Source organism: Gymnoscopelus braueri (genome assembly GCF_963280865.1).
Source record: "Gymnoscopelus braueri genome assembly, chromosome: 24".
Lineage (NCBI taxonomy): Eukaryota > Metazoa > Chordata > Actinopteri > Myctophiformes > Myctophidae > Gymnoscopelus > Gymnoscopelus braueri.
In genome coordinates, this window is record NC_137626.1 from 19,915,244 (window position 1) to 19,927,723 (window position 12,480).

The following is a 12,480-nucleotide window of genomic DNA, read 5'->3' on the forward strand; positions in this document are numbered from 1 at the left end:
ATATTAGGACAAAAATATATAGCAAGACATCCATTTATATCTTTCACGTTTGCTTGTTTCAGAACATTACTGTAAAATCCGGCACACACAATTAAAATAACCTCTACACGACTTTTGTTCACATCTATTGGATTGAATGTTGGGTCCATTGACCATATTCATTTCATATTCACTGTTTGGCCTCACGTCCCCTCAGAGCTGGGTCTGTGTGACGTAAGAACAAAATGTCGCTGTGTGAATGCAGTCAGAGCTTTGGCACACTACACTTTCAAGGCCTCCTTCAATAAGGGTTAAATAATAATTTAACCCTTTAAGACCGGGAACGCATCGGTGTCATTTTAGGTTTTCTTTGGCTATTCAAAAACAGCAGATACACAAGCTCATAGCACGGCACAGAGTGCCGTGCTATGAACTTGTAGATCTGCTATTTTTTTTTTATCTTGAAAATGTGTGCAAATGTTTGAATATAGTTTTTAAGATTTTAAGCAAACATTTTTAACTCATGTTACAACTTCTGGGGGTCCCTAAACAAAATATTTTTAGATGGGGGTCCATGGCCAAATACATATCATTTTGGGTGGTCCTTGACATGAAAAGTTTGAGAACCACTGATATTATAGTAGCAAACGTTTTTTTTTTAACTGTTAGGATTTAGAAGACATTTGTAGAATCCCCAGATGCAAAGATTTGAGTTACAAATGTTTGCTTTAAAAATATAGATATTCAAAGATTTGCATAAAATCTTCATGATATTTCCAAAAAATAGAAGATCTACAAGCTCAGATCTACAGCTACAGCTATGAGCTTGATCTACTATTTTTGAATAGCCAAATAAATCTAAATTGACAGAGATGCGTTCCTGTCTTGAAAGGGTTACTGAATCAATTAAATTCCTCATGGTTCCATGAAAAAGGACAGTGTACTGTACATCATTTAAAATGATGTAGGAGTCATTTCATCTCACCATTCCCATACATTCCCAACTACTATTATGTAAGTGTCAAAAATATGTTTTCAAATACACTTTTGTAAATAGTTTGAAACCTTTAAAGCCATGTGGAACATTGGCCTAGTCTATAACCACTATAGATTCCAATGCAACATGACAAAATGACAAAATGTCTGAATAAATATATTTTTAATGTCTGTCAACAATATAAGTGAAAATAAGTTGACAAATTAATCTCTCTCTCTCTCTCTCTCTCTCTCTCTCTCTCTCTCTCTCTCTCTCTCTCGATGGAGGTATACACTGCTTAGTTGTTTAATACTTGTGGGTGTTTAGAGAAACACATTGAATATGAACCGTTTAGTCTATAGTGAAATCACACTTCTGTACAGTCCCCACTGTATCAACCAAATATAGAGCTGGGGGGAAAAAATACATCTACTTAAAAATACTCAACATCCATGGATGAATGGTAGCACTCACCAAATTTTAAATGTTTAGATTTGCCAAAAATGTGCCCATTTATTTTGGTCAAAGCAATGCTATTAAAAAGAGAAAAAAGAAGCGCTACAGGGATCAGTCAGTGGCTCTGATAGATGGTAATAATTTGTTGCCTTGCTCAAAATAAATCATACATATTTTTTTCATCAAAGACGGAGTGCCTTGGGATTATTTTCTTTGCAAGTCTGCAGTCCACACCATTTGAGAGTTAAGCAATACTTATTTGAAACCCCCTTTTCTGTTCAAATTAATGCTATCGTTTCTGCCAAATGGACCTTCATCAGAGTATGTCTGATTGCTCTGATGACAGGCCAACGGACAAAAATTAATCTGGCCAAAATAAATGTGTGAAATTGAGGCACTGTCCTGAGTGCTAATATCCATCCCTGGATGTTGAGTCATTTTGAGCATTTATGACATGTTTTGGACCTTTTATTTCCACCTTTATCACGTTAAAAAACAATACCATCCACAGGCTGCTGAAAAGCAGTACAGTTTATTGTTCTTTAAAGCAGTGGTTCTCAAAGTGGGGTCTGGGGACCCCCAGGGGTCCTTGGGGGGTTCCAGGGGGTCCCCAGCAAAATGAGCTAGTACAGCATCACAATCACTTTAACCACTTTATCTATTTATATGTTGGCTACAAAAATAGCAGATCTACAAGCTCACAGTGCATCACTTCGTACCGCGCTGCGAGCTTGCACATCTGCTATTTTGAATTATTTTTGAAATTTTCAACACAAATCTTCTCTTCTGGGGGTCTCTGGCACCAAAGAAATTCAGATGGGGGTCCGCGGCAAAATATATCGATTTGGGGGTCCTTGACACACAATAGTTTGAGAACCATTGCTTTAAAGTAATGTCTGGCTATACCATTCACACATTAATAGCAAATGATTCTAATTTCACTAAAACCATGGTAACATTTCAATAAAAAAGTAATAATAATAATAATCTTGACACATTTTCGATGGACAAATCAACACAGTGGCAAGTAAACCATGTCAACAATGGCATTGGTCTCCAAAAAGAAGAGAAACCGTGTCACAGCTCTCAGTGGCACTGCTGTCATTGTCCATAATACTGAAACAGTGCAGTGGTCCTCAAAGTGGGGTCCATGCTTGCTTCACACATTTGTTTCACAACCTATACTTCCATCTGGGATCTCGGTAGCCCAACCACTGAAGAGGGCGGTCCCTTTTTTCAAGCTACTTGGCAGGTGATTGGATGGGACCGTCTGTCTATCACCGTCTGGGCGTCATATTGACTACATAATGTATTGACTACATAATGTGTCTACATGATGTGTAGTAGCTGCGCCAGCAGTAGTTCTTTTGTATACTATTCAACCATGATGAATCAACAATGCAATAGGCGCTTCTCGATGGCGTCACACCCGGTCACGCCAAGATCCCGCCCGTAGCTGCCGCTGATTGGTTCAACTGGCCGCGGGTCGGTGTAAACTCCAATCTCTGAGCGATCCCAGATGGAAGCTGTATTGTGAACTTGCAAACTCAATACCGCCCCATCTGCCGGAGTCAGGTTAAACCGGAGTCCCCCAGGGCTCAATACTAGTGTATTTTCTGTTTTCTGTTATTGTGGGGAAAGCTTTCGCTGAAAATAGCCGATCGACAAGCTCACAATGCGATGCGATGCTACGCGTCGCGTTGTGAGCTTGTCGATCTGCTATTTTCAGCCAATGCTTTCCACACAATACGTATGCTGGGGTTCAAGTGGTTAATATAGCATCAAAATGAGTTTCAAAACAATATGTTCAAGCTCACAACGCATCGTAACGTGACGCTTTGTGAGCTTGTATCTGCTATTTTCAAAAATCCTTGAAGAGAAATAAAGTCAAAAGAAATAGAATACATTTGAACACAAATCTTGTATGGCAGGGGGGTCCCTGGCACAAAATATTGTCAGATGGGCGTCGACGGCCATATATACGTATTCATTTGGGGGTCCTTGACATGAAAAAGGTTTGGCAACCAATGAAACAGCGTATATTCTTTTAGTCAGGGTATAAAATGAATCCGGAGAAGGTGCTGTACTTGTTGTTGTTGCCTCCGTGGGCTTTCCCCCCGTCCAGTTTGATGTAGATCTCGTCTCCGGTGTCCAGATGCAGCACGGCACTGTTGCTGGCATAGTCGTAGTTCTGGTCAGCGTCCTGCGCTATGGCACTGGCACGCACCTGCAGACAGTGGAAGGACAGCACAGTGCAATTCGGCAGCTTCACTTAAAACCACTTAGACCATCTGTTCTTGTAGTCAAATGGACCTTAGTTACAACCGTACTTGGACCGCTTTTTTTCTGTCTACACCAAACATGAATAGAATAGAGCAGTGGTTTTTCGTGCCAAAGACCCCCAAATTGATTAAAAATAATATTTAAAAATAGCAGATGTACAAGCTTGTATATATTTTTTTTTTTGAACTGCCACAATTTGCTGGGCGAATGAGATTAGATGCATCTCCGAATTGTAATCTCATCCACATATCCATCTTTTACAAGGTGTGCTGCTGCACAGAATATAGTTCCAAATCTTCATTACGCACAACAAAGACTGTGAAACCTGGTTTATCGGACAAAAGGCACCGTTTGACAAGAATGTCACAGGCGTTGCATTCAACTATTAAAATGTAATATATAGAGTCTATGACTCTATATATTGAAACTCATCAGGTAGTTTTAATGTTTAGCCTAAATCAGCAGTCAAACTCAAGGCGATGTGGAGCACGGTTTGGTGCGTAAAATAGGCGATCAAACGAGCACGGACGGTCGGTGACGCACGGACAGAATGCAGTGGTGGGAAATTCTGGCATTCTGTACTCAAGTAAAAGTATCAATACTGCAATGTAGAAATAGTCTGTTACAAGTAAAAGTCCAGAATTCAAAATGTACTTGAGTAAAAGTACAAGAGTATTGGCATCAAATTATACTTAAAAGTACCCAAAGTAAAAGTACTCAAATGTTTGAAAATAGCAGATCTACAAGCTCACAAGGCGTGAAGTGGTTACTGTATGTTTTATAATATATATATATATAATATATAATACACATCTGCATATAATTTACATCTGCAAAGTAACTAGCAACTAAAAAAATCAAATAATTTCAGTGGAGTAAAAGTACAATAATTGCCTCTGAGATGTAGTGGAGTAGAAGTAAAAGTACTGAAATGTTTAAATACTGAAGACACTAAAAAATACCTCAACATTGTACTTATAAGTACAGCAGCCTACTTGAGTAAATGTACTTAATTACTTTACACCACTGCCTGTGTGTATCCATAATTACAACAAAGGATTGTTACAGACAGTGTAGATTACAGACAGTTGAGAAAGAGTGTCCTATAGAATTGTACAGTACTTGAGTAAATGTACTTAGTTACTTTCCACCACATGATCGATTTACCTGTCCGTTCTTGCACAGGTCGGCCCACATGCTGGTGCCGTCGCCTCCCCTCATCAGCACATGGTAGGTGAAGAAGTACACCCCGGGCACATGGCAGGTGAACTTGCCCGTGGCCGCGTCGTAGTGGCTCCCCAGGTTGGTGATCACGTCGTCGAACTTCAGCAGCTCGTATCCTTCGTGCGGATTCTTCAGTCCCACGTAAAACGCTATCTTGACACCGCCGGTGCTGATGCTGCTGCTGGCGTTCATCACTCCATCATGATCCGCAGCAGCATGGTCCTTTGGGTACCTCGGGTACCCGGGCGGTCCTCTCGGCCCGGCGGGTCCAGCCTCCCCCGGAGGACCTCTTTGTCCCGGCTTACCTGCAGCCAGTGGTGTAAAGTAACTAAGTGCATGCACTAAAGTACTGTAGGCCTACTTATAAGTGCAATTTTTAGGTGTTTCTTAGTCTATCGAAGTATTTCCAATTTTCAGTGCTTGTACTTCTACTCCACTACATCTCAGAGGCAGAGATGTACTTACTCCACTGCAATTATTTGAAGTCTACTAGTTAATTGCTTGTAGATTTTGATTACTATTACAAAACATATTAACCACTTCAGCCCTATACATTTCGGCCATTTGAAAATAGCAATCTACAAGCTCACAATGTGACACATTGTTGGCTTGTAGATCTGCTATTTTCTGCATAATTAGTACTTTCTACTTTTGGTAGGCCTACTTTAAGTGCATTTTGATACAAATAAGCTACTTTTGCACTTTTACTCAAGCCAATTTTGAATTGCTTGTAACAGAGTATTTCCACATTGCAGTATTGATACTTTTACTTAAGAAGTTTCCACCACTGCTTAGCCTTACCTGGCCGCCCCGGTTCCCCGCGGGTCCCGTGAGCCATCGTGGGCGGCAGCGCCCCGTTACTAACGTCCTGCCGTATCACCTCCACGGCGGTGGGTCCCGCTCCCTTGGGACCGCTGTACGGGTCACAGACCATGCGACAGGTCCCCATCATCTCGTAGTGGTGAGGAGCCGACGATGCCGCCCAGCTCTGGAGGAGGAGCAGAGGAACGGCGACCGCCACGTTCAGCACCACGGACAGCGACATCATGCACCCCCACGGCGACAACTAACGGGCTTCTCCTTCTCCGTGCGGTGGTGGTGCCACGGGGACCTACGGACGACAGCGAGTCCGTCGAGCCGCTTGGCGAGGGACTCGTGATTGGTGGGAAAGAACGGCAAACGAAAAGACAAAGAAACGCTTAATCACACGTTCTTTCTTTAGTTTCTTCCATCTGTTCTATAATAACCAGCCGCGATTAACGTGCGGCTGTGTGTGGTGTTTCCACAGCGCAGCGGGAGGTGGCTGCGCATCTTGCCAGGCTGGGTGTGCATGGAAGGGAGCGCTGGCGCCGGGGAGGGAGGGCTGGTCGTGATGCGTTACGCACGCACGCACACACACACTCACACAGGCACACAGGCATGCACAGGAGAACGTCAAAGTGAGGATGCCAATGGCAATTTTGAAGGGTAACACAGGATAAGGTGGGCACTATAGGGACATCTTGGGCACCTCGATGTAAAATTGTCTATTTTGTCCAAAATGTTAAAAAATAAAATATTTGGAACATGTTTTTAAGTAAAGTAAAGTAGCCTATGATTAGAACATGCTTAAACATTCGACAATTATAAGGTCTAATATTTCTACAAATTGCTACAACACCTGTTTATCCAGTCATTTTGGGGCATAATAAGTTGAAGGATAAAATTAAGTCTGATAATGATGTAGGCCTACCATGCGTCTTCACATTATGTATACTTTACATTGCTTAAGACCATTTTTCAAATATATTTATTTTTTAACATTTTGGACAAAATAGCCATCCAGATGCCCAGATGTCTCTAGTGCCCACCTATCATGTATCCTTATGAAGAAGAAGGCTAATAATACAACATTGTAATTGGTCTGACCGATTCTGTCATCACAAAAACAAACACAGAGGCAAAGCTCTGGCAAAGTGTATATAGGCTGTCTTCACCAATGGTTTTCAATCTTTTCAGGCTGCAACCGCCACAAAATAATCATATTTTGAACTGGGGACTCCCCCACCCTGACAAGCACACAGATACAAATTGTGAAAATAGCTGATCTACAAGCATGCAGGCGTTATTATTTGACAATTTGGCCAATGTTTGACACATTTTTTTTGTATAGTTTGTTTTTTGATGCAGTAATGGTCTTTTTCTTTTCTTTTCTTCTTCCTTTTCTTTATTTTTTGAGGTATCTCAAAAGTCCTTAAATTGTCACTTCACTGCCCCCCTCCCCCCCAGGTTGAGAACCACTGGTTTACACAACAGTATGTACAGTATAGGTGCTACTACAGTGACATGTGACTCTCTGCCTGTCAGCAGCACCACTGATTATTAAGCCTATGTGCACAATGGCATTTTAATGAGATATATTTGAATATAGCCTATCTCATGAATCTCAATGTAGGCCTATTACATTTTCTCAGACATTTGTTATAATCCTTGGTGGCATTAGATCATTCCTTTTTAGCAAAATTATCATACAAACGATTTCACCTTTTCTTCATGGAAATGACAATCGGTCCATTAGGCCTAATCCCCCTAGATCTGTGGGTTTACAAGCCTACAGCCTTGTGTGTCTCAGTCAGTGTCTGAAGATACCAACGGTCCCCCAAGACTGGTTAACATCTTTGACCAAACACAAAAAGGCAGCTCACCCTGTAAAAAATGAACTTGCTTAGCCCCAACCATAATCCGTTCACAACAGGCAGTCATAAAATAAGAAAAAGTCAATGAGTATATGAGACACATACAACTTATAAGAGCTGACCTGGCTCCATGATTGACAGAATATTTGACTTTTTAAAAAAAGTATTCATATGCACACACACGCACACACACATGCGTTCACACGCACGCTGAAGTGCACGCACACGCACACGCGCATGCACATGCACATGCACATGCACATGCACATGCACATGCACATGCACATGCACATGCACATGCACATGCACATGCACATGCACATGCACATGCACATGCACATGCACATGCACATGCACATGCACATGCACATGCACACGCACACGCACACGCACACACACGTATATGAATGGACATAATGAATGGATGGATGGATGGATGGATTAGGCAGACGGATGGAGAAAGAAAAAAACAGCATGGTCCTGAAGAAGTTTTATTGCACATTTTGACAACAAGGCAAATCAAAGTGCTTTACACAAAACATGAATTCAAATTTCCCAATCATTTCTTTGACTAGCTCCATCAAATGAGGAGGAAAAATCTCTTTAGCTACGGGGCCACTTTGCATGTGGCATCACCTGAAACAGTCCATGGTTGGGGTTGGGTGGCTATGATTCTGTGAGCTTTGCTGACACAGCGTTCATTAGAAGAAGATTACATCTGCTGATGCACTTGGCTGTCCGCACAAAGCAGCTGGAATGGTGTACATGCCACACATTCTCTTTAGAAGCTTTAGTGTTCAAGGTAGTGTGGAGAATTCTTCAGACTCAGAGGTCAGGGAAAGCAGGGCTCAACTTCAGTCCTGTACCACAAGCCTCTCTCCTTCCCATACAAGTTCAACTGGTGCTCAGTTTAGCAGAACTCCCTCCAACAGGGATTCCTGCTGATGTGAGAACTTTTTTTAGGACACCATGTATATCATTTAATACTATAGTAGTGAGGCGTGGGATGACTTATCCCACGCAACAAACTCACAGAATTGGCACAAAAGTCACCAAAGGTTCAATTTCCTTTTAATTATTTCTAAACCAAGCTATTGTTCAATGTAATGCTTGGCTAGTCATGGATCTAATAGGGAAGTTGCCCAACTAACAACAACAGTGAAGGAAGTAAATAGCCATGTATTTAACATTTCCATTGAATTTAAAACACACCCTGCAATTACTTTGAGCTTGTGCTTTAAAGTCTATAAAGTAACAATTGCATATAATAGCCATGAAGAAAAACCAAATGTAATGCAAAAAACCTTGTTTGCACCAGTTGATGACTACTACAACTAATCTTACACCACTTGACTAAAGAAAGTGAGCTTTATTACTGTGGATTAGAACACGTGACCTGCATACCTTGAGGCAATGTCGAGGCATGCATGCACACATCAGCTGCCTCGCTATGAGCTTGTACTGCACCATGGTGTTACTATTCTTCCAGTCACCCTGTGTTTAATTGTGCCACTATATCACGTAAAAGACCAAATGAGGCCAGTGACTCAAAGACGCAAAGACTTTGCTGAACAATTAATGTTATATAGTAAAGTATAGGCGAGGAGAATTGTGGAAGGATTTGTCCAAAGTTCAACAAGGGCAAACATGAGAAGCTAAAGGTTTCTCTAAGCCTGCTCCTTTTTTTTTTGTGCAAAATCCTTACTCAAATTCTTATATGGTTAAACACTCACAGCAAGGGAACTGCCATGGGCAACCACATACTTATTTTTGTGTCCACAGGCAGCTTCCAACTCTGGGAGTGAAGTGCCTTAATGGGTGCTCCATCGGAAGTTGTCAGTGGTGGAAAAAGTACTCAAACGTTTTACTTAAGTAAAAGTATCAATACTGCAATGTAGAAATACCCTGTTACAAGTAAAGGTCTAGATTTCAAAGTTTACATGAGTAAAAGTACAAAAGTATTGGCATCAAAATGCACTTAAAGTACCAAAAGTAAAAGTACTAAAATGTTTGAAAATGTGTTTACTAAATGTTTGAAAATAGCCTAAGTATAAAATAGGGCTAAAGTGGTTAATGTATGTTTCATAATATCATAATTTATACCTGAAAAGTAACTAGTAACTAAAGTAAAAATTGTACTTAAGTACAGACATTGTTTTCCAAAATATGGGATGCCATAATTTGGTTACCATAATTATTTTATGAAATTGTTAAATTGTGATTATTATTTCAAACACGAATATCAAACATATCAGACCGTCTACATTTCCCAATAGGTGACCTGCTTTCCCACCAACGGGGGGATGTCAAAAGTCATATGTGCAAATAACACCAGTGACCAGACACTATAATTCTGATTCTGATTTCTGATTCTGACAGGAAGAGAGGAAAGAGAGAGAGAGAGAGAGAGAGAGAGAGAGAGAGAGAGAGAGAGAGAGAGAGAGAGAGAGAGAGAGAGAGGAGGGAGGGTAGGTCAATGATGGACAGAGAGCATGACTCACACATTCTACTCCAGGCTACATCAGTAGATCAGTCAGCGTCATTATTACTATACTGATTTATTCGCTGTGCCCTTGGAGGGATTACATGGACATAGACACTGACAGTCAAATGCCAGACAGCCAACCAGAGGTCTGCGCTGTGGGCAGGATACTGAGTTGGTATTTTTAGTTCATCGTAATTCCCCCTCTGCTAACATTGAACAAACTCAGCCCCAGTATACTGCCATGCCCCCTGTTGTTATGGTTTTCTGCTAACTAAGATGCATTGTAATTATAGCCAAAAAGTCACAGGTGTCTGGAAGGCCCCATGTATCACAGGAACGCCATATCCACTTAAACCCTATATCAGTGGTACGCAACAGGCAGCCTGTGGGTCAGAACTGTCCCGCCAGTTATAATGTTAATATAACTTTTGCACCTCATGTTTAACGCACAAGTCTCCACCAGGTCAGGTAGGTTATTGTGGGCCAGCAATGTTTGAAATTCGCCAATCAGGATGGAATATGAAAGATCGGTCAGATCCGTCTTGATCACATGACTAGAGATAATGTGTAGGCTACCAATTTGCGTGATGTTTGGACAGAATCTGAAGGAGTAATATAAATAAATATGTTTAGCAAAGATCGGCCTCCTAGTGACACTCTAATAACAGGACAATGTGAAAAAGGTGGCATATGTTCCTCGGCCTAGTAGGAACGTACATGCAAAGTTTCACGGCAATCAGACGCTGCGTTTATGATTTGGCATTTTGTCCAAAATAAACCACTCCTGCAAACTTTAGATGCCAATCTTAGCCAATCAGGATGGGTTATGAAAAATTGGATAGATCCGTGCAGAGCATGCGTGCAAAGTTTCACGCTGATCGGTCCAGTTATAGGTAGAAACACAAATTCGGCCTGTTATAGCCCACCATGAGGCTGATTTGTATTTTTTTTAAGTGGCATTTCCTCCTTGGCCTAGTGGGAATTTGCGTGCAAAGTTTCAAGGAAATTGCATGCTGTATTCGTGATTTGAGGCATTTTGTTCAAAACGGAGCACTCCTGCAAACTTTAGAAGCGAATCTTAGCCAATCAGGATGCTATGAAACATCTGAAAGACCTGTTTGGTTTAATGACTATAGAGATACTGTGTACTTATTTGCGTGATGTTTGGACAAAATCTGTAGCTACAAAATCTGTAGGCGTACTGTAAAAAAAAAAGCTTGTTCCTGGCAGAGACAATTACTGTGGCTCATCCAGAATTCTATAGAATTACATCCTGATTTTATAGGAATCTAGAACATAATGATGAATGAATTATGATCCTGCATGTGCCAGTATAGCCTAGGCCTATATTAAAACATCAGCCAGCCGAGCCAGGTCTAGCTATGCAGATTAATCCAAGAGGTGGTGGTTGGTTTCCATGCATCTGTTTTGCACTTTTCAGCTTGTGTTGGTGAGTAGGTTAGATGAATCCAAATAATGCTGAAATCAACCAGAGGATCAGAAAACATGTGATAGTTCAGCAGCTCAGCAATCACCACTGTAATGCTATAAGGCACAGTGTGTAAATATAGGATTTAGGCTTTATAACACACACATGCAAGCCCAGTGTTGAGTGAGCTGGAGGGAAGGGGGAGAGAGCCAGGGAGGGATCGTGTGTGTGTGTGTGTGTGTGTGTGTGTGTGTGTGTGTGTGTGTGTGTGTGTGTGTGTGTGTGTGTGTGTGTGTGTGTGTGTGACTGTGTGTGTGTGTGTGTGTGTGTGTGTGTGTGTGTGTGTGTGTGTGTGTGTGTGTGTGTGTTTGTGTGTGTGTGCCTGGGGGATTCAACCTCTTGCGTGTGGCAAAGGCACATGTGATGAAGTCATGTTGACAGTATATGGCCAGCGGATTCTTTTTTTTTAAAAACATAGTTTTTCCATCTCAACCACATGGGTTAACCTTCCTCAATGAAAAGTGTTTAAGAGAAAGCAATTAGGTTATATGGGGAAAATATACAATATTTTCTATTCCTAATGTGACTACTGTGTTATTTTCAGAGCACTTATATATATTTTTTGGCTCACTCACTAACCTAGGTTAAGTTAAGACATTTGACATTTTAGTGCTGAAAAGGGGTGCTATTTTCAGAAGTACTCAGATTTTGGATTTACTTAAGTCAAAGTTTTCATTGATTCATAATTTGGATTTTACCATATAAATTGGGGTCCCAGAGATAGAAATGTCATTAAATGGGGGTCCGTAGCCCTTCACCACAGTGCTGAAAAGGGATGCTATTTTGAGAGGAATTGCCCTTTCTCTGTCGTTCTCTCGGTTATCTCCTCCACACAGAGGGGGCGAGGGCGAGGGCGGGGCCTAACGACGCATGTCTGCGTGTGTGTAGGCGCGCGTCACATCGAGGAGGAGGA

At 41.4% G+C, this 12,480-nt stretch overlaps 1 protein-coding gene across 1 annotated transcript; it reads right to left on the reverse strand.

The window, feature by feature from the left end:
• Positions 1-3,458: 3,458 nt before the first annotated feature.
• Positions 3,459-5,963, reverse strand: LOC308080502 (complement C1q-like protein 2; the record flags this gene model as incomplete). Its single annotated transcript, XM_080422398.1, has 3 exons — positions 3,459-3,638; positions 4,862-5,223; positions 5,720-5,963. 3 exons carry the CDS (start codon positions 5,961-5,963, stop codon positions 3,459-3,461), a joined length of 786 nt encoding a protein of 261 aa, XP_080278524.1.
• Between the last annotated feature and the right edge of the window lie 6,517 nt (positions 5,964-12,480).